General features: G+C 39.0%; 1 protein-coding gene across 5 annotated transcripts in view; it reads right to left on the reverse strand.

Annotated features, from left to right (window-relative positions):
• The window catches only part of MYO1B (myosin IB), a 280,385-nt gene that overhangs the window by 13,454 nt on the left and 244,432 nt on the right, over positions 1 to 22,499 (reverse strand). For 3 of the 5 annotated variants that reach the window (XM_073647879.1, XM_073647878.1, XM_073647880.1), the window contains exons 21-26: positions 18,672 to 18,740; positions 17,300 to 17,386; positions 16,968 to 17,054; positions 14,394 to 14,480; positions 12,926 to 13,000; positions 9,009 to 9,143 (exon numbers count right to left, since the gene is read on the reverse strand). In XM_073647879.1, the coding sequence (XP_073503980.1) occupies positions 9,009 to 9,143; positions 12,926 to 13,000; positions 14,394 to 14,480; positions 16,968 to 17,054; positions 17,300 to 17,386; positions 18,672 to 18,740 (540 nt within the window). The remainder of the gene's footprint in view (positions 1 to 9,008; positions 9,144 to 12,925; positions 13,001 to 14,393; positions 14,481 to 16,967; positions 17,055 to 17,299; positions 17,387 to 18,671; positions 18,741 to 22,499) is intronic. The other 2 variants (XM_073647882.1, XM_073647883.1) reach the window with 2 other exon arrangements.

Consider the following 22,499-nt stretch of genomic DNA (forward strand, 5'->3'; position numbering starts at 1 on the left):
TCCAGCGATCCCAAAACCGTGACGTAATAACGATCTCGCTAGCGATCTCGTTATGTGTGTGATGGGGCCTTAAGCAGAGGAAGACGTGCAGGCTGGATCTTATGCATACATAAGGGCAGACAGGAGATCGCTAAAGGTAAATTTAAAGCAATCATTCCATTAATATCAGTATCTCAGGGGCCTCAAGCCATTGTTCTCCCAGCCACTAGGCCCATTGTGTGGATGTGGATAATATACCCAGGGGAGTCATCACCACAGGGGCTCTCACATGCAATCCCAGGTGATGGGCTTCTGGAATATTCTTCATTATTTGAGCTAAAAACAAATGTTTAAGGGAGTGGATGTGAACACTTCTGCCCATTCAGGGGGCTGATCCCAGGGAGGATGGAAGAAGCCACATGTTTTAGTCAGGGAGTTGGGAGAGTGACCTTAAAGGGATAGGATCTAGACTGAGGTCCTGGAGCCCATGGATGGATGGCTTATGGAATTTGGAGATCGGTTGCCAGCTGGGCTGGAAACACGTGCTACAATTGTGGGATCAGTCATCTGGATTTGATGAACTTTAAGGACTATTGCTGCTCGATACATGGAGGAGCGTGGACTGTATCTACAGACTATACTGGTGGGAGACACAAAATCTGTGGGCCAACCAAAAATCAAATCGGGAGACCGTGAGTATCGCCTGGTATGGGGACAGTGGAACTACCGATTCAGAGTTGGGAACTTGTGGACTGAGCGCATTGTATTTTGCCCATTTTACCTGGAATTGTTGTAAAACCATTGATGTAAGGAATAAAATATTGTTGCATCATTAACCTGCCTAGGTCGTTATTACAACCCACAACCTCAGATGTTCAGAGCGTTTATGTTGGTTACTAGGAGCAAGAGTCCCTAAGAATAGATGGAAGGATTAAAAATAAAGCTTTAGAAAAAACACTGCAAATTAGTCTCAGACAAGGTGGTTAGTGCTTTAATACTCCTATTACATCATTACGAAAAATTGTGAAGCAGATCTGAAACCATTTTCAGTACCACAGAAATATCACAATCCAACATAGACGCAACATGTGAATACACCCCAACACATTCTGTGATTGCATATGCAGTAATTAGCAATAATGCTGTTCACGTGGACAATGACATTCATGAAAAGCTACCATTTGCAAGCTTTGCTTGAAGAAAGCTGCTGGCTTATTACAACAAGCTGCATTCATTATACAAGTTCACGTCAGCTGTAAAAGAAGAAAGCAAGCTTATAATCACTGCAGGAATGGAATTTCACCATTTCCTCCATAAACAAATTTCTTTCCATCCCCCATTTAAACAGAGCAGTAATTATTGTAAATTGGAGCTGAACAATGTAGGGATCCAAGGCTAATATTTAAGGGCTCCTGCGCACACTTTCTTCCTGCATTTTAAAATTCCAGTTAAAAGCACTATGAGGCCGATTATCAAAGCTTTTACACTACAAAATTAGTATAAAAAGCTTTGAAAAGTCCCAAAATGTTGTGACTTTTGGCACTTTCATGCCATTTTAAATCAGATCCACAGAAATTGGTGGAGTTTCGGAGAAATTGGGGGTGTGGCTACTGCCTGCCCCCTGTCGAATTTATCAATTCTCCAGCATTTTTTAAGCCAGAAATGCTACTCCAGTCCCTTACTAGAGTAACATTTCTGGCGCATCACACAGAGGTGCACACCACTTACTAGAGGCGCCGAATTCATTAAGTGGTTTACACCTCTTAATCAATTTGATGACGTGTACTGCGTCAAGCGAGAACTTGGGCTACTCCAGTTTTAATGAATCGGTCCCCATGTGTTTCAATAATTTATTCCAAGCAGTTTTTAATACACTATGTACATTTTTTTCCAGTATTTAGACAAGCCTATGGGGAAAAACTTAAAATATATAATATTGACTCCCCTTCCAACACCCCCACACCCAAAAAAAAAAAAGAAGACACAAGCAAATGTATACCCAAAGACCTTTGCATACGTCTTTTTTTTCTGAACGCGTCTGTTTTTGGTGCAGAAAAATCTGCTGCAAATTCTCATGTGTTGGAATGAGAAACTCTGCATAAAACAGATGCATTTTGGTGAGTGAAGAATGCAGCAAAAATACTGGAAGAATTGACATGCTGCAGATTAGAAAAAAATGCTTTGAAGGTTCAAATCTACAAAAGGAATAAATAAGCAGCGTGTGCATGAGATTTCAGAGATCGTATTCACTTTGTTGGCACTTGAAAAATGAGCAGAAAAAAAATGTGGCAAAAATCAGCATGTGAACGTATTTTGATGCAGATTTGATAGTAACTTCTAGAGACAATATTTTTCAGCTTTAAAAAACAAATTGAAAAAAAAAAAAACATACCAATAAAACTACAATAAGAAATCTAAAAAAGAATAATTGTGAATGTAGCTGCTTTGATCATATGAAACCATGCTCTGAAAACCATGTACGTGGCGCGACTCTTTGTACTGGTGTTATCCTTTCCATATATACATATGTAACATATGGTAAACCTTTTTTAGAATTTTTTATACTCATTTGTACACAATACCACCCGGAATTGGAGTACACACTGTTCTCTTTAGATTACACAATCTTAAGTAAAAGGGGTACAGACATAAACATCACCAATGATTATTTATTATGCTAGGTCTACACAGATTATGCACATGCTATTATTCTGTAGCATAATTTTACATGCAAAACAATGTAGTCACATGAAATTACATGTATTTTTCTGCTGAGGAATAAACTCAAATTCACACATTTCATTAAAGGGGTTGTCCAGTCAAAAGACTTGTGAATCTTCACAGCGCACACGCTGTGGCTGTAAGGATTCTGCAGTGTCAGCGCCAGGAACAGCGGTCACGTGACCGCAAGTATGTGATATGCATACGCCTGGCCACAATCCAACTAGACTGTTTCCTGCTCATTCAATTCAAGTGTATTATGCGAGGCCGGAAACTATCTAGTCGAATTCTGGCTGGGTGTATGCATAGTGCATACTTGTGGTCACGTGACCACCATTCTCAGCGCTGACATTGGTGAATCCTCACAGCTCACAGTGCGCGCACTGTGTGGATTTACAAATCTGTAGTCACAGAGTGACTGCAGACTTGTCGTTTTAGACCGGACAACCCCTTTAAAGTCTAGGCCCCAATTCATTAAAACTGGCCTTTTGTGCGCTATTCTTACTGAAGGGAGCGATAGGGTAAGACTCACCAAATTTATTACTAAGTGTGCACCTCTGATTATTTTGGTACATCTTTCAACTCTTATGCACCTCCGATAGAAATGTACGACAGGCAAGGGCTCGCATGCATTTCTGTTGTAATTTACTCCAAATTTGTGGTACAAATTATACTGAATTTGAGAAGCGCACCTGGCCATGCCCCATCCAAGCTCCGCCAACTTTCCAAAAAGTTGAAAAATATAGTATCCAGCTCCTGTAAAATTGTGAACTTTATTAACAAATGAAAAACTTTTTTTTAAATGGATTCCATAGATCTGGGCATATAGGAGTGCTACATGATTCAGTCGCTAACCAGCGTGAAGGATGCAGATTAGCATCTAAAACGCATAACACTCCTATATCCCCAGATCTATGGGATCCATTTAAAATCAAGTTTTTAATTTTTTTTAGAATAAAGTTCCCAAATTTACGAGAGCTGGATATTCTATTTTTCTACTTGGATTTCCACATTTTGGTCAGAACGGACTTCTGTGCTCCTTCATCACAGAATCCCATTTTGGTGAGCTAGCTGCAATTTTTATTTAATTTTCAAAAATTGTCTGAAACTGCCATAAAAATGTCAGAAGTTGCATATTTCTTTGGTGCAAACCAAGTTACATAAAAATTGTGACATTTCAAACATTTTACAACACAATTCTGGTGAAAACTGTTTTACGAAAACGGTTGTTGACCAAACCAGCGCAGTTGTCCTATGCACAATAATGTTTTTTTTATTTATCTTCAGTTGCTCCTCAAAGTCAAGCAATAGTCATCACAAGGCTAGGTTCACATATTCAATGCTTTACACTTAGCAAAATGGAAGTCAGATGGAAACTCTGACAAAACCATAAAGTATATTGAGGCAGACAGTCGCTTGAGATGGATTCACTCTAAAAGTGGCCCTAAGGACCAAAAAGTTTTGCATCTCTGCACCATATGAATTATTGTCTGTGACCATGATAGCCAGCATCAAAATGGCCTACAATTTTTACAGCAACCTCCAAAACATGCACAGCAATTAGGACATAAATCAATTGTGGGTTTTCCCCATCATCTGCTACGAGGGTAAATGGGCAGGGCTTTCAGTCCAGCACAAGCCATTGGACTTTGACAAGAACAGTGCACATTGGAAAGTAAGGCAAAAGGAAGTTGCATAATCTGCAGTGCTGGAAAAATGTCAATGATGAGTGAATGGCAACTTACAGAGTATGAGAATAGGGACAGTACCTGGACATATTAGACTGGTATGTGTACCAAAGCTTTAACCCCTGCACCCCAAAGCCTGCTTTCACCTTCCTGACCAGGCCAAATTTTCCAACTCTGACCAGTGTTTTATGTGGTAATAACTCTGGAACGCTTCAACGGATCAAAGTGATTCTGAGATTGTTTTTTCGTGACACATTTTACTTTATGTTAGTGGTAAATTTAGGTGGATATTTTTTGCATTTATTTGTGAAAATATCTGAATTTTGGCAAAATTTTGAAAATGTTGCAATCTTAAAACTTTAAGTTGTCATGCTTTTAAATCAGAGAGTTATGTCACACAAAATAGTTAAACAACATTTACCGTACGTCTATTTACATCAGCATCATTTTTCAAACAATTTTCTTTTGTTAGGAAGTTAGAAGGGTTAAAAGTTGACCAGCGATTTCTCATTTTTTCAACAAAATGTACAAAACCATTTTTTTTTTTATTTATTTTTTAAAGGAACCACACCACATTTGAAGCGACTTTGAGGGGTCCATACGACAGAAAATATCCAAAAGTGACACCATTCTAAAAACTGCACCTCTCAAAGTGCTCAAAACCACATTCAATAAAGTTTATTAACTTTTCAGGTACTTCACAAGACGTAAAACAATGTGGAAGAAAAAAAATGAAAATTTAAATTTTTACCACAAAAATGTTGTTTCAGCCACAAATTTCATTTTTACAAGGGTAACAGGAGAAAAATCAACCCCAAAATATGTTGTGTGATTTATCCTGAGTACGCAGAGACCCCATTTGTGGTGGAAAACTACTGTTTGGGCGCACAGCAGGGCTCGGAAGGGAAGGAGCGCCATTTGACTTTTGGAGCGCCAAATTGGCTGGAATAGATAGTGGAAACCATGTCGCATTTGGAGAGCCCCTGATGTGCCTAAACAGTGGAAACCCCTCACAAGTGACCCCATTTTTGAAATTCTACCCATCAAGGAATTTATCTAGAGGTATGGTGAGCACTTCGAACCTGCAAGTGCTACACATCATTTTATAATGTTGAACCATGAAAGTAAATTTTTCCCACAAAAATGTTCCTTTAGCCACAAATTTTTCATTTGCATAACTGTAACGGGAGAAAATGCACTGTACAATTTGTTGTGCAATTTCTCCCGAGTACGTCGATACACCATATGTGGTGGAAAATGACTGTTTCAGTGCACAGCAATGGCTCGGAAGGGAACGAGCACCATTTGACTTTTGGAGCACAAAATTGGTAGGAATAGCTTGCGTACACCATGTTGTGTATGCAGAGCCCCTAATGTGCCTAAAAATTGGAAAATTGCAAATTTGCTATTGTGGTGCTTGCACATTGTAGTACCCAGTACGTTGTAGTGCCCATCTCGTTCTTCTGGAGACATGCACTCGTAAATTAAGCAGGCTCTCCTCACTACAGTAATGCCAAACATGTGGATACTAAATGTGATTTAGGCACACTGAGCTCAGAAGGGAGGGGGCATTTCAGTTTTAGGAGTGCAGAATTGGCTGGATTTCTTTTGGGGAGGGGTGAGGAGCCATTTCGCTTTTCCAGAGCCTTTGTTTTACCAGTTACATGGAAGCCCACTATATATCTGTTAACAGATTATGGCCCTGAAGGGGATTTGCTTTTTTTTGTGGATTGAGTTGAAGCTTTTATTGGGAACATTTTACATTACATTTTGGATCACATTTATACTGCGCTCTACATTGAACATTCACATCGGGGTTTCCATCTAAATCTCCGAATGACAGGATACAGATGAAATCCCAGATGGATCCATTAACTATAATGAGGCAGCAGACATACTCTGGACCCAGTCTGGCCTCTGTTCAGCGTTGTCCTTTTCAGAGGTGCACAAAACTGATCGACTGCACTTTTATGCACGCTTAAAAAGACGGACACGACTGGATCATAGGCCAGACTGCGTCCATAGTGCCTCCATCTGCCTCATTATAGGGAATCTTTATTTGGGTGTTCCATCTGAATTGCGTATTTCAGAGATTTACATGGATACCCCGGTGTTGGCGCTCAGCGTAGAACGCAGGATAAATATGAACAGAGCTTACTGCGATCTTTGGGAGGCAGAACAGACACCTTTTTTCATGCGGTATAAGTGATTCGACTTTGTTCCTTGGGTCGGTGCGATTACAGCGATACCAGATTTAGATCAGGTTTTTTTTTTATTTATATATATATATATATATATATATATATATATATATATATATATATATATATATATATATATATATATATATATATATATATATATATATATATATATATATATATATATATATATATATATATATATATATATATATATATATATATTTGGCTGCTGACGCACACTAAATGCTTCTTTTTTTTCCTTTTTTTTAAAAAAAAAAAAACAACTTTTGCATTGCCATACCCTGAGCGCTATAATTTTTCTATATTTCTGTCTACAAAGTCATGGGAGGGCTTTCTGTGGCAGAATGAATGAAAATCATTTTTTTGTGGGGGGGGGGGGGGGGTTGTTTATGCCGTTAACTGTGTGGTAAAAGTGAAAAGATAGTTATTTTTCGGGTCAGTTTGATTACAGCGATGCCACATTTATATAGTTTTAGGTATTGGCGCTTTTACCCAATAATTCTTTTTTTATGAAAAAATAATTATTTTTGCATCAATATATTCTGAGAGCTAAAGCTTTTTATTTTTCCACTGACAGCTATATGGAGTCTTGTTTTTTTGCGGGACAAGAGGACCATTTTTATTTACATTTGACCTTTTGATCGCATTTTATTCCACTTTTTGTTCAACGGTATGATGAAAAACTAGTTTTTTTCCCCATTTTTTTTTATTTTTTAACAGTGTTTACTGAAGTGGTTAACTAGTATGACCGTTTTATAGTTTGGTTGTTCCAGATGAGGGGATACCAAATGTGTGCTTTATTTATTTTTGTTTTCACATAAATATATGGATTTATTGGTATATTTTGCTTATTCTTCATTTTTGGATTTTTTTTTTTTATACATTTATAATTTTTTTTTACTTTTTTTATTTTGTACCAGGGTAGGACATCAACTTCCCATTGTCTGATCGCTGATCTAATATTCTACAATGCTTTTGCATTGTAGGACATTAGATCAGTGTCTAGTACATAGGGAGGAGGCGTGGCAGCACTCCTGCTCTCAGCAGGAACTAAAAGACCACTGTACCTGGGTGACCCCATGACCATTTTTCGGCCCAGGGTCACCATGGACAGCATCGGCACAAAGTGATCGCAATTGCGCTGTGCCAATCAGAGCAGAGAGGGAGCTCCCTCCCTCTGGTATGCCAATCGATGTCTGTCACTATTGACTGCATCATCAGCGCTAACTCCTATCGGCGTTACCGCAGGGTGTCCGCTATGATATATGGCTGACACCCAGTGATGATCGCTCTGGCTCTGCTATAGAACCGGTGCAATCATCGTGCCGTACACCTATGGCAATTTGCGGGAACGCACTTCTCACAGCATCGTACATCAGCGCATGGTGTGAAGGGGTTAAATCTAATGTGAATTAGAAATGGGAATGAGAGCAGAAAGACCATGCTTTTCTACAAGTTTTGTGTTAAAAGGGAACCTGTCACTCTGCACATGCAGTCTGATCTATAACCAGCATGATATAGAGAGGGAGAAGCGGAGCAGAATGATATAATATATTTGTTGGAAAAGATTTCGTATAACTTGCATGTTATTCGTTGAAACCCTTAGTGTTTGAATGAGTCCAGTGGGCAGTCCTATGCAGTGATTGACACCATTCCCTCAGATAACCAATCACTCAGTAGGACCGTTCACTAGACTCACATGCATTCACCTGGGATTTCAAAGAGTAAAATGTAAGGATTACTGAAACTTTTCCAATAAAACATTTAAGCAATCTGATCAGCGCCTCCTGCTCTAGAATATCCTGCTGGTAGATCAGATCTAATTTTCAACATGACAGCTTCCCTTTAAAGGACACGTACACTTTTATAGATTTATAAATGAGGAATTTATTTGGATGGGAAAAAGGGTCACACACATTAATGAATACAAACATGTTATTTCTGTTACAAAGTTTTGTGGTACTCGCCATTTTCTTTGGTAAGGACTTCGCTTCCCTTCTCAAATACGCACTGGGACGTGAAGTAGAATCAAGATACAAATGTAACAAAAAAATCAAAGCGGTAGACTCTTATCAGAGTGTATTCTATATGGATAAATTACTGAGTATTTGCTTCGCTCCCAAACTTTATTAAAAAAAAACAAAAAAAACATCACACACGCCTCCTGTATTGGCAGTGTAAGAACTGGATTTGTCAGCAACATTGTTTCTCCCTTGTGCACCATTATTGGCTCAACCAGTCAGCCTAAAACCTTTGGCAATCCCTCTATGGCTTGTACACCTCTTTAGAGATCCAAAGCTGCAAAGAAATATTTTCCTAAGATCTCCTAAACATGAACATACTGGAAACGTTAAAACCAGATGATTACAGCTTTCCGGCTAAATCAATTGCATACCCTCCACAGATGGAAAATCCGCTTCATTTCCTTGTGTGCTGTATCCAAGAAGAGGTAAGGTCTTGTTGGCCAATTGTTGTCGATAGGAGATACTGAGGGAACCTTGTTCTTCATTTCCAAGAAATACTTTTGCATCTGTGATGAAGTTAAATAAAATACTAAGAAATTGAAAATACTGGATAATCTGATGCAACATACAAATTATGTAAAAAAAGAAACTGTAAAAGCTCTCTCATCACATAATTTTTAACAGAAATTAAACTTTGAGCAGAAGCTCAAACTAATAACATTTCTAGAAACTTTCATCAACTTCTAGAACCTCCTTAAAAAAGTCTATAAACGTTAAGTTTCTATCAGTCTATTTTATTTTATGACTGCCAGAGATTCCCCTAGCAGGTGAATCAAAAAGGTTGAATTATCGCCTGACAATCTCTACTGTTTCCACCAGAGACAGCAGTTCCAGCGCCAAGTATGGCATTAAAGGGAATCGTTCAATAGGATCAACCCTCCTAAGCCGTCTATATGAGCATGTACAGTGCTGGCCAAAAGTATTGGCACCCCTGCAATTCTGTCAGATAATACTCAGTTTCTTCCTGAAAAGGATTGCAATCACAAATTCTTTGGTCTTATTATCTTCATTTAATTTGCTTGCAAGGAAAAAACACAAAAGAGAATGAAGCAAAAATCAAATCATTGATCATTTCACACAAAACTCCAAAAAAGGGCCGGACAAAAGTATTGGCACCCTCAGTCTAATACTTGGTTGCACAACCTTTAGCCAAAATAACTGCGAACAACCGCTTCCGGTAACCATCAATGAGTTTCTTACAATGCTCTGCTGGAATTGTAGACCATTCTTCTTTGGCAAACTGCTCCAGGTCCCTGATATTTGAAGGGTGCCTTCTCCAAACTGCCATTTTGAGATCTCTCCACAGGTGTTCTATGGGATTCAGGTCTGGACTCATTGCTGGCCACCTTAGAAGTCTCCAGTGCTTTCTCTCAAACCATTTTATAGTGCTTTTGGAAGTGTGTTTTGGGTCATTGTCCTGCTGGAAGACCCATGACCTCTGAGGGAGACCCAGCTTTCTCACACTGGGCCCTACATTATGCTGCAAAATTTGTTGGTAGTCTTCAGACTTCATAATGCCATGCACACGGTCAAGCAGTCCAGTGCCAGAGGCAGCAAAGCAACCCCAAATCATCAGGGAACCTCCACCATGTTTGACTGTAGGGACCGTGTTCTTTTCTTTGAATACCTCTTTTTTTTCCTGTACACTCTATTGTTGATGCTTTTTCCAAAAAAGCTCTACTTTTGTCTCATCTGACCAGAGAACATTCTTCCAAAACGTTTTAGGCTTTCTCAGGTAAGTTTTGGCAAACTCCAGCCTGGCTTTTTTATGTCTCGGGGTAAGAAGTGGGGTCTTCCTGGGTATCCTACCATACAGTCCCTTTTCATTCAGACGTCGACGGATAGTACGGGTTGACACTGTTGTACCCTCGGACTGCAGGGCAGCTTGAACTTGTTTGGATGTTAGTCGAGGTTCTTTATCCACCATCCGCACAATCTTGCGTTGAAATCTCTCGTCAATTTTTCTTTTCCGTCCACATCTAGGGAGGTTAGCCACAGTGCCATGGGCTTTAAACTTCTTGATGACACTGCGCACGGAAGACACAGGAACATTCAGGTCTTTGGAGATGGACTTGTAGCCTTGAGATTGCTCATGCTTCCTCAATTTGGTTTCTCAAGTCCTCAGATAGTTCTTTGGTGTTCTTTCTTTTGTCCATGCTCAATGTCGTACACACAAGGACACAGGACAGAGGTTGAGTCAACTTTAATCCATGTTAACTGGCTGCAAGTGTGATTTAGTTATTGCCAACACCTGTTAGGTGCCACAGGTAAGTTACAGGTGCTGTTAATTACACGAATTAGAGAAGCATCACATGATTTTTCAAAGGGTGCCAATACTTTTGTCCACCCCCTTTTTTGGGTTTGGTGTGGAATTATATCCAATTTGGCTTTAGGAAAATTCTTTTTGTGTTTTTTTCATTGAAGACAAATTAAATGAAGAGAATAATACCAAAGAATTTGTGATTGCAATCATTTTCAGGAAGAAACTGAGTAGTATCTTACAGAATTGCAGGGGTGCCAATACTTTTGGCCAGCACTGTAGGTCATAGGAAGCTGAATAAAATTATACTTTGATATCTGTAATCCAATGTCTTAGCCCAGAGAAAGCCATGTTTTTCTCATATGTAAATGAGCTGTTCAGGACTATGGGCCGGACACTGATCTCCCTAAGAATCTGACTCCAGAGATTATTATAAATAAAAGGGGGTGTTACCAGTGTGAGACATGTAACTAATACAGAACATTAGACCTGAACTTTGTCTTACCATGAACATGTTAGCTGCTGCAGCTCTCACAGCTCTGCTGTATTGCAACAATAATGCAACACTGAGGAACCTGCAGCTGTGTCAGTTATAATCACACACAGCTCTGCATTGAGAGTAGAAAGCAGCCAGTACATGTCACACTGGTAAGCCCCCCTTTTATCTACAATAAGCTTTGGAGGCAGATTCACGTGCATATCCAAGTCCTAAGAAAAAAAGTAAGCTTGGATAAGGACCACGATTGTAGGGGAAACACGTCGATTACTAGTGCCATGCCATTTTAGCTTTTTCAAATGAATATTTAGAATTTTAAACGGGAGCTGAAACTTGCTTTTTTTCTATTATATTGCACATGTGAGGATCAGGGCGAAGTTTCATGCACCTGGAAGATTGGAGTGATGAGCTGACTTTATTTACCTTAAATGTTTACTTCTGAGCCCTGTCCATAGAGCTTACAAGCTTATTTACATATGAGAAAAACATTAATGTCTCTGGAATAAGACATCGGATCACATATCAAGGTATCCTATTATTCAGCTTTTTAATGACAAACCTGCCTGCCCATATAGACAGCTTGGGAGGGTTGATCCTCCTGACAGATTCCCATTTTAGAGGAGTATACTCTGCGGCTGGCCACTCACTTCCTCTTGATTACTAATATGTCTGAAGGCGGGGACAGTGATGCCAGCCCTGATTGGGTGCAAGGCTCTCGTCATAACATTCATATGCAAGTCCCAGGAATACAAGCGCCGACACTGCTGGGACAGCACCCGGCATGTGAGGAGAGCAGAAGCTTTTTTAATTTCACGGAGGCAAACATTCAGATCAAGAAGAGGATGTTCTAGTAATGGAAGACACAGAGGTATTAAACTGTCCACCCTGATTGCAGTGCGTCAAGAATTAAAAAAAAAATGGTGTTGCTAAGGTGCTGTACTGCAGTATATCACAACTCAATCAATTCAGTCTCACAGACTCTGCAGGTCCTGCACCTCCCTATCACTTGAAGCTTTTAAAATGGAAGTGGTAGTCTAAATTTGTGAATAAAAATACAATTTTTTTCAGCATGGCAATAGTACATCACACTCTGATTTAGTCCTTTATATTCCCATTTGTAATGCTGAACTGTGTGTCCTGACCCATCAATAGGCAGTAAAATCATAAAAAGCCTGCTGCTTTCCATGCCCCCAGCATTTATAGTCCTTGAGATATAGTCTAGTTCAGCCAATCATGGGGGCTATGTGACAAAGCATTATGGGAAAGCCAGTATAGCTACGTCTGATCGCTGGTTGATACTATCCAATTAAAAACGTCAATTATTTGACTTCATCAGAACCTGCAAATTTCAGGAAATTTCTTTCAAAGTTCATTCACAGTGGATCAATCCGCTCAACTCTAGTACTCTGACTTCTAGAAGTAAAGTACATATATGACATGGTAAATTGCTGAGATAACATGAGGTAAATAAAAATCTACTGTAGGTTAAGCTTCTCCCATTATAGTGAGTATGCATGGAGTAGAATACTCACTATTCTCTGTATTGTGAACTCATAAATTTTCTTTCCAGCATTGGCACGGAAGAATTTCCGGTATTCTCTACGTACCTAAATATAAGAAAAATAATCAAAGTTAAAGGAATCTTTATCTCAATAGGAGGGTCCCATGCCGAATCAGAAGCCCCTCTGACCATATAGATTTTTCTGGGAAATAGATTAAAGAGCACAAATTAGTTAGTTACAATTTACTCCGTCAGACTACATTTGTCACATAAAACACCACATACACAAAACAATGGACATTGAAAGGTTGAGTCTCCTGAATGTAAACAGATGGAAAAACGTGAATGTGAATATTTAGCTGCAATTAAGCGAGAATAAAATCATTGAAACAACTGTAGATGCCAGAATAAAACCCAGTCTACAAGCCTATTCTTGGTACCAATTGTAGTCTATGAGGTCGTTTTTTTTTTTATTACATGAGAGAACATTGCAAGAAAAGTAGAAATAATGTTTGGGAAAAATACTAAAGTGTTATGGAAAGTGAAGATTTAGAAGTAATCTGCAAATATGAGACATTCTCACCCTTCTTTCATAGTATAACCACACAGTAAAAGCAAAATGCAAATCCAAATGAATGGAATTCCAGAGCAGAGTTTAGGAAACCAGTGACTGCAAATAAAAAATCTACAAAACCAGAAACCTGAGTAACACAAATTATTGCACCACTAACATTCCTTGGAAGTCCCACCTTGCTTCAAATTGTGTGTATAGTATTTATGCATGTTCTATTATAATCCAATGTGTACATGGCCCCCTGGAGCCCGAATTAACTGCAGTAAGCAAAGTATACCCAAAATTGATGTGTAGCATCAAATATTCACAGACCTATAGATGTGATTGACAGGCATGGAAATAAAGCACATATACAGTGAGCAATACAATTACATTCTGGGTAGCACACCGGCTCAGTAGTTTGCACACTTTTTGTAGCACACCGGCTCAGTAATTCGCACTTTTGCTTTGCAGCGTTGGGGTTTTAGGCTGAAATCCAAAGACAACGTCTGTAAGGAGTTTGTATGTTCTCCCCGTGTTTGCTTGGGTTTTCTTTCGTATTTCAAAGACATACTGATAGGGAATTTAGATTTTGAGCCCAAATAACAACAGTGAGTGATACTGTATCTAAGCAGTACCTTATAGACTTTATGTTGGCAATATACAAGCTATAAAAAGAAAATGAAATACCACCAAATACTTTTCCTATGCCGTTCTCTACATTTAGCATTAAACAAGTAACATTTAAACACAATGGAAAATGGTCAACGTTTTCTCTATAAAAAATTAAATAAGTGTGTATATGACCTATCCCTAGACAGTCATCATCAGCTTTTGTACCATGCTTAGAAGTGTGCAAGAACCACAGCCAACAGCTAGACATGGACAGGAAACAATCAGAGATGGGGTTAGTAATAAAATGATTTTACATCGGTAGAGGGAGTACCTTCAGTCCAAGCCAGTAAGCCCAAATGACTGCAACTGCATGCTTACGCCTAGCCTCCTCCTTCAAGCGTTTCAATTCCCTTCGAGCCTAAAATGTTTAGATATTGAGTGGAAACAGAGCTGGAGGCAGAAAGAAAATTCACCAGAAGAGAACTTCCCAAATGAGAAAGTATTTCAGACATAAGGAAAGGTCTGTAAGCATGTAATAAAAGAAATACAATCCCTAACTGGATGGGAGGTTGGAGACCTGATGCACTAGTCAAATATTATACTTTAAAGGGGTTGTTTGGTACTTTACAGTGATGAACTGTTCTTAGGATAGGTCATCAATATCAGATCATGGGGGTGCGAAACCTGCTGATCAGATGTTATCGGTGCCAGCAGCCAGAAGTGATCAGTTATGGAGCATAACTACAAAGCTCCATCAACTGTATAGTGGTCACAGCATGGTTCTGCAGAGCCACCCCTAGTGAAGTGACTAGTTGTGGATGTGTAGTACCTAGTCGCGGCCACTATACAGTTGATGGAGCTACGTAGTTCTACTCCACAACTGAGCACAGACTGCTGTTAGTGGCACCGATAACAGCTGATGTCTGGGGGGCCCCAAGAATGGTTCATCAATATAAATTACTGGACAACCCCTTTATCTTGCATGAAATAAAGGCAATATCTCACTAAAAACATTTATCACTTATCTGCAGGATACTGTAGGTGATTAGTGTGTAATTATTGGGGAGTCCCACTATTGAGATGAACAAAGAGACAGTACTTGGCCGTTTTTGGTCAGTCGTATATAAATTAAATAGGGCGTCTGGGTGCGTGCATCTCCACCACTTTATTTAAACTCCACTTCATTGCAGTCATGAAGTGGGGGGAGAATTGTGAATTGGACCCTCCTTTCTAGTGATTGTCAGGTATCCCAGCAGTGGGACCCTGAATAATTAGACATATAACCACCAAAACTGGATGGGTGATCATGGCAATAAAAAAAAAGTACTGAGGCATCATATCTATACTACTGGTGTGCTGGACTACACTCAATCATCAAAGGATCTAATAATTCTGCACCTGTGGTTCAGTATAGCCACTGGAAGTCCTAGTATTACAGGCATAATGTCAAAATGTATGGCATTACGGAGACTTGTCACGTCCAAATTTGCAGATTTCGCCACAGTGCATGGATGAGATTCCATAAATTATCATCATCCATGGTGCTGGTATTTTCTGCCCAGATAATCCACATGCAAATCTGCTGCAAATACATCCCAAGTGGACGTACTCTTAGTCTTTTTCTGATTTTAACAATACAGGACAAAACCCTCAGGTCGGCCTTTGTAGATTTTAGCTGTAGTATCAAAAGCCGTAACTGGCATAGCATCAAGAGAAAAGAACATATTATATTCCACTGGTTACAAAGGCCATCTCACTTTCCAATAATACATGGTGGAGTTGACATAGCTTTAAAACCCCATAAAGACATTGTTAATTGCAACAATGGAGATTTGTTCGTTCATTATATTAAAAATGGAAATAATCTACAGACTACCTTTTCGGCAGAGAGAATTGATCACTTCTAGGTGACCATTATTCCAATATGAAACTTGGCCTATAGTGTGGGGGATATGTGCTGGTAGTGGGGTGTTCTAGAGTAAGAGAACCTCTGTATATGATGTAAATTGGAGTATAACAGCTTTCTTCCTATTAAACTTGAAATAAATAAAATATGAAACAGCTTTGCAAATTGCCTAAACTAAAAATATCGCACAGTATATTGTTAATTGTTTGCACCCATTTTGCTGGCCTATGTGTCTCCTTGGTTGCACATTGACTGCAAAGAAGTCATGCATGGTCGGATTCCGCAGTCATATTCCCATTTCTCACTCTTTGCAACAATGTATTAGATACTACTTGTGAAAGTACACCAAGAGGTTTTGAGGACATACATGGTTTGGGTTATATATAATATAAATAGATATATATATTTTTTTGTACCCCCATGCTGTTTTATGCTCCCCCTCTTTGCCATGAATGGGGAGTAAAGGCTACAAACTGCATGTAAAATACACCTACAAAAGTCTAGTTGGGATAACCCATTGTGGGCCATCTTATCTCTGAATGTATACAAGTTATGTCAGATAAATAAATGACTTCTACTAATAGATAAAAATTAAATCATGTTAATTAAATCAATTCAAATCAGTAGAAAATTCCTTTAAAGTTAAACAAATTCACATAAAAAAAAAAAAAAAAAAAAAAAAACACTAATTCTTGGGGTTTTTTTTAACCAATTTGGAATAGTTCTATGTTAAAAGTTGACAAGCACATGCTTCTAAATTCTTCATCATCCATGCATTGAAATGTAAAACTAAAATTGAACACTATGGTTAATAAATGCTTTCATCAGTCACAAAATTGAGCAAGCAAGCATGCATTCATGAACCCGAGCACAAATGAGGGCATTTTGTATGAAATCGCTAATGGAGCTGGCATGCACTTTGGGTTATTGGTTTTGTTAGTCAATATGTCGATCATAGGGCTGATGGGTGATGGTGGTTTGGATGTATGCATGAAATACCTTAAGTCCAAGCCAGTAAGCCCATATTACAGCAATAGCATGTTTATTCCTAGCCTCTTCCTTCAGTCGCCTCAGTTCCCTTCGCGCCTGTAGTGCATTTGAAAATGAGGTTAAAGAGCAGCTTAGAAAGCGGAAAAAGGTTGTGGCAGGAATCCAGGAGCCAGGTGACCAGGGGGTGAAGACACCAGGGGTATGGAGAACAACTGGTGCAGCAACCGATGTGGAACAGTGAGTGACATGTTAATGGATAAGTAGTTCTCTTCATAGACCACAAGGACACCTGTGTGTGTTTGGGAATAACATGGTCATAAGAACCATATACTGTGCATTACCTGGGTTCCGTGCCAATAAGCCGCGATTGTTGTAGCTGCTTCATTGCAGCGTTTCTGATATTTCAGCTCTCGCAGGATCTTCCGCGCCTAGGTAACAAGAATACACAATCAAGTCTCCTTGGATTTATTGGAGCAGTTGTTACATATTAATGCATTCAAGCGGATTGGGCAAGTATCTTATGCTAGATATCTGAGGGCAGCATGGGGTAGATTGGTGCAAGCAGTATTATATTGTGTGATTTTATGTGCATGAAAAAAAAAAACAAGTTTAAATGAAAAAAAAAAAAAAAGTTTAAATGCTATTAGCCCCCTCCCTCACCCAGACAGAAAAATGTAAATAAACCTTTCAATTTTATTAATTGAAATTCCCTGACATATGTATAGGAGCCCAGTGGGCAGTCCTATTGAGTTACTGACAGTTATTCGGTTAAAGGACCGCCCACTGGACTCTTATTATATATTAATATATACATACTGAATCTTTTCCAGCAAACCTATATGTCATTCTGCTCAGCTTCTCCTTTTCCGTACCATGCGGTCCACAGATTAGACTGCATGTACAAAGACAGTTTCCCCTTAGGACCCCTAAATCCCACAATACCAGCCTCCAGTGTAAGTGAGTATTGCAATTTTTCCCCTATAGATGTCAAAGGAGAAGTGATCCGGGGTTTGAATTTCAATGGTTAATCCTCCTGTTCTCCCAGGAGATCAGCCACTGGCAGCCACTCTCCGAACACGAGCGCTCGGCTGGGCCGGGCCGAGCATTCCTGTGCATCAGTCTGTGGGCAGTTGGAAGAGATCGATGTTGGCGGACAGTTATTAAATGTGAATGGGAGGCTCTAATCTGCTCCCCCTTGAGGTTTCCTCCCATTGTCTCAGATTGTCACCCAAAGAGCTGTTCCAGCTGCTACATCTGTGTGTCATGTAGACCTGTATTCTAGCACTTTTGGTGTAAAAATATATTTAAAAATTATATTATAGATGGTCACAAGAGAGAGAAAGATTTGTCATGTAAGAGATGCGCGTCTAATGTGGGATGTCGCTTACATAAACAGGATCAAAGGACAAATCGGCCACTATTTTAGTACCATGTGGTGCATGGGGCAGGCTCTCCCCACACAGTGTGCAAGACTTCCATACCCAACACAAAGATTTTATCATAGCCAGTCTTAGAGAACTACACAGAAAAGGCACAAACATGATATGACAAGCTAGAACAATGCCACAACTTCTAGCAAGAGCATTAGTTTGATGCACCTTGACTTGTGTGGGAAGGGTGACAAACATGAAGCTGGAGAGGCCCATCCACAACTATCATAAGAATAAACTGAGTTTTCAGCGCATTAAATTATATTAGGACAGGAAGTCTCACCTTCCACCCCCTGGTATAGGATTGCACCACAACGGTGGAACTTTTAATCCTCTTGTACTTATTTCGTTGCTGTTGGAGAAAACATATCAGAAATTAAATGGCAGCTTGATTGACACAGGAATTCTAGTTTTGCTAGCAGAGACATTTGTGGTTTTAAGGACAATGATATATAATACACTGTAAATATCCATTTATTGTGCTCAAACAATACAGCATAATGTGGATGTGGAAAATACAGTACTATGTGCCAAATATTGTGCAAAACAGATATTACAATAAGGAAAAAATGGTTGTAGACATTCAGTAAATACACACACTAGTTTGTGTATAGGCTACAGAATGCAGCAGTTACCATGGCTTATATATTGATATTCTGCACATTTATTTAATCATTGAATACGTTTGAGGTGTAACTGGACGTTCCTGGGCACCTAGGCAAATACTATGGCCCCAATTCATCAAGATTAACATTTGTCATCTTGGTCTTAAAAGGGGCTGGAGAAGAGTAAGAGGTGCCTGAATAATTACTAGGCGCACAGTGTCCCAAATCTTATTTCAGTCGGGGAGCGGAGTAAGATTTGTGGCTTAAGGTATGCCGCTGGTCATCATGAATTTGCAAAGCGCAGGTCGCCATGCCCCAAAACAACCTTGTCCTGCCGCAGCGCCACCTACTTTTTCAGAGCAGTGTGAAAATGACGTGAAAACTCATTTGCTTGCATTGGGCAAAAACTTTGTGACTTTTCAAAGCTTTTTATGGCAGTTTTCTGAAAAAAAGCTTTGATTGAGGCCCATGACTTTTTATCTAGCAGATGTGCCATTGGGCTACCTCATGCTCCCAAAAAGTTTTCAAACGCCTCATTCTTAATCCCATTTTAGACTAAAAACATCACGGTTGTTTCTACAAACCTTCTGTTAATCAGTAGTACAAGACATAGAAGAAACTTTGCAATTTATGTTATTGTAAAAATATTTTTCTTTTTCCCCCCTGCCTCCTGAGCTCATTATGTACTCTGAAATCCAGCTTGCTCAAGACTGCCAACTCACTGAGAGATCACATTACATGTAAGTGGGAAGTGTAACAGGAAGGCAAAGACACTAGCTCAGAGAGAACTGAAGACCAGAGATAAAGCACGTAGAGGGTTAATATACAGGAAACAAGTCATATATTGGCTCAAGATAGTACACACACAACAGTTTTTTTCTGAAACGTCACATGAAACAAAAGGCATACCTTAAAGGATGCATCCAACAAAACATGCGTCTAATGGGGTGACCTTGTTTGTTTAAAATATTCTTAAAGTCGTATTGAATAAATGTGTGGCATGACGGAGATAGTCAACATGGTCATACTTATGATCAATTTTTTTTAAGTTTTAGTGCACTTCTATATTGATGATCTATCCCTAGATTGTGTCAATAATATAAGATTGGTGGTGACATCCTGCACCCGCACCAATCTGATGAAATCAGCTGTGGCAGACCCCAGAGGTAAGCAATATACGGAGCAGGACCACACACGGTTTACAGGCTGCTGATGCTGTGCACTGCAGATCAGATCCCATTCTTTCCTATAGGATCTGCCGCTAACAATGTTCAGAGCTCCAGTGTCCTGCACCAAACAATGGGTAAATCAGGAAGCTACTGTAGGTGATATCCGCTGATCGGTTAGGGGGTGCTGGGTAAAGGACTCACACTGATCTTATACTGATATAAGGAGAAGTCCTCAAAGTACTGGGATCCCCATTTTTAGTAAACATCTTATGGGAAGAGTTTTTGTTGGATGCGCCATTTCATCCATGTGATATGTCCGTGTGTTGTCTGGATCCATAGAGTTTAATTGAACCATACACCCATCTGATTTAATAACTGATCTGTGTGTCGGGTCCGTGAGACTCCGGTCATGTCCTATTCTCAACATTAAAGTCTACAAGGATCCGAATAAAATGGATGAAACACAAAAGACATAACCTCAATTCCAAAAAAAGTCAGGGCGCTGCGTAAAATGCCATCAATTTCTAAATGAATTCTTTTTTACAAATGAAATAAAAAAAAGGTCTTCTGCCTTCGGATCTGTGTCCTACGCTCGGCTGTGAATATAATACGGCTAGTTGTGCTTGTTGTACTTCAGTGCTCCATTCATGTGTCATTAGTTTTTACCTGATCCATTGCGAAGAGTCAATGGATAAACAAACAAGTCTAGACCATTCAGTTATAAAAAAACAGAGGAGAAAAAAAAACAGATGCAACTCGAATGCAAATTGGATGCCACATGGATGAAAATGTTCCTTTTCCAATGGATGTAAAAATTCACACAAATATGGGAATGTAGCTGGAAAAATGGAAAAAGCAGGAGGAAAAAGGCGGCAAGGTGGGAATTGATGGGAGAGCTGAAGTTATTGTGGATACGAACAAAACAGATGGAAAAGCGGCTTTCTTTCCTGGATGGATCATCTGGAGTGCACAACTAACTAGCTAACTCTTTGATGCATAAGTACAGTAAGCACTTACCAATTTATTTAAAGCCACATGATTACTATTGATAACGTTTTACCTTTTAGTTGGCCTTCGGCCGTTCTGTACTTTGGCATATGAAATGCAGTGGAAAAGCCTCACAGTTTCTTTACTGTGATTGAGCACAGGGGGATCGATGTGATACTACAAACACTTGACCTTTATCTCATTGTCAGTACGAAAATGCCTCAGTAAGGGGATTCACTCAAGAGGTATCTGGTCAGAGTGTCGGCAACATCTAGATAGTTGTGGGAAGGAGTGGGCTTTCTTCCACTCTATCGGCCATCCCTCAATCTGTTCGCAGGCTACCAATGACTGCGATGGCCTCCAGTTCTGACAGCTATGGTGACCTGTTCCTTAAGCAGGGTCTAACAGGCTGGGTGTCAGTGTGAACATCACTACTCTAATACATTACACTACATTCATAATTCAGCATATTAGACATGCGATCAGATTAGTGAAAGTTCAAGTCCCATAGTGGGACTATGTATAAAAAAAAAAATAAAGTCCAATTAAATTTGTAAAAAATAATAATAGTAATATAATAAAGTATGAAAAAAATAATGGAAAAATGTTTTGTCACTAAATTTTTAATTCATTCCAGTTCATTTTGTTAAAGCACCTGAATATAATTTTGGATACTTTGAGGGGTGCAGTTTTTAGAATCTGGTCTTGTTTGTGGTTTTTAGACCTATAAACCTCTCAAAATATATATTTTAAGAGTGAAGTGGTCCATTAAAAAAAAAAAAAGTTTCATAAATTTCATTGAGCAAAAATAGAAAATGTGCAGCTATACTTTTAAGCTTTCTAACATCCATACAAAATAAAAGGACATTTGAAATTTTGATGCCAATGTAAAGTAAACATATGGTAAATGTATTTTAGTGACTATTTTGCATTGTGTGACAGTTTTCAAGGCATAAAAATTTCAAGTTTGGAAATTTTTAATCTTTTCAAAATTTAGAAAATGTCAAATTTTCATAAACAAAGTCATATCGGCCTAAATTTACCACTAATAAAGCACATGTTCTAAAAATAAATACATTTCAGGATCACTGGTATCAGAAGCAGCTGCCAAAGCTATTGTCATTTAAAAGTGACATGTTGGATTTGAAAACTGGCGCTTTGCCAGGAAGGTTCAGCAGTAAGGGGTTAAACTGCCAAAGTAATGACAGTGATTAGTAATATTGACAGCCAATTCTTGATTTTTTCTTTACTAGATATGAAATGATTAAGGCCTAGTGAAGATAATTTTGACTCTGTTACATTTATCGAATTACTAGTTATCCAATTGCCATTTGGACATTAATCCAGATT

This window comes from Phyllobates terribilis, unplaced genomic scaffold (assembly GCF_046119375.1).
Source record: "Phyllobates terribilis strain yellow unplaced genomic scaffold, ASM4611937v1 Scaffold_9__5_contigs__length_417890890, whole genome shotgun sequence".
Classification (NCBI taxonomy): Eukaryota; Metazoa; Chordata; class Amphibia; order Anura; family Dendrobatidae; genus Phyllobates; species Phyllobates terribilis.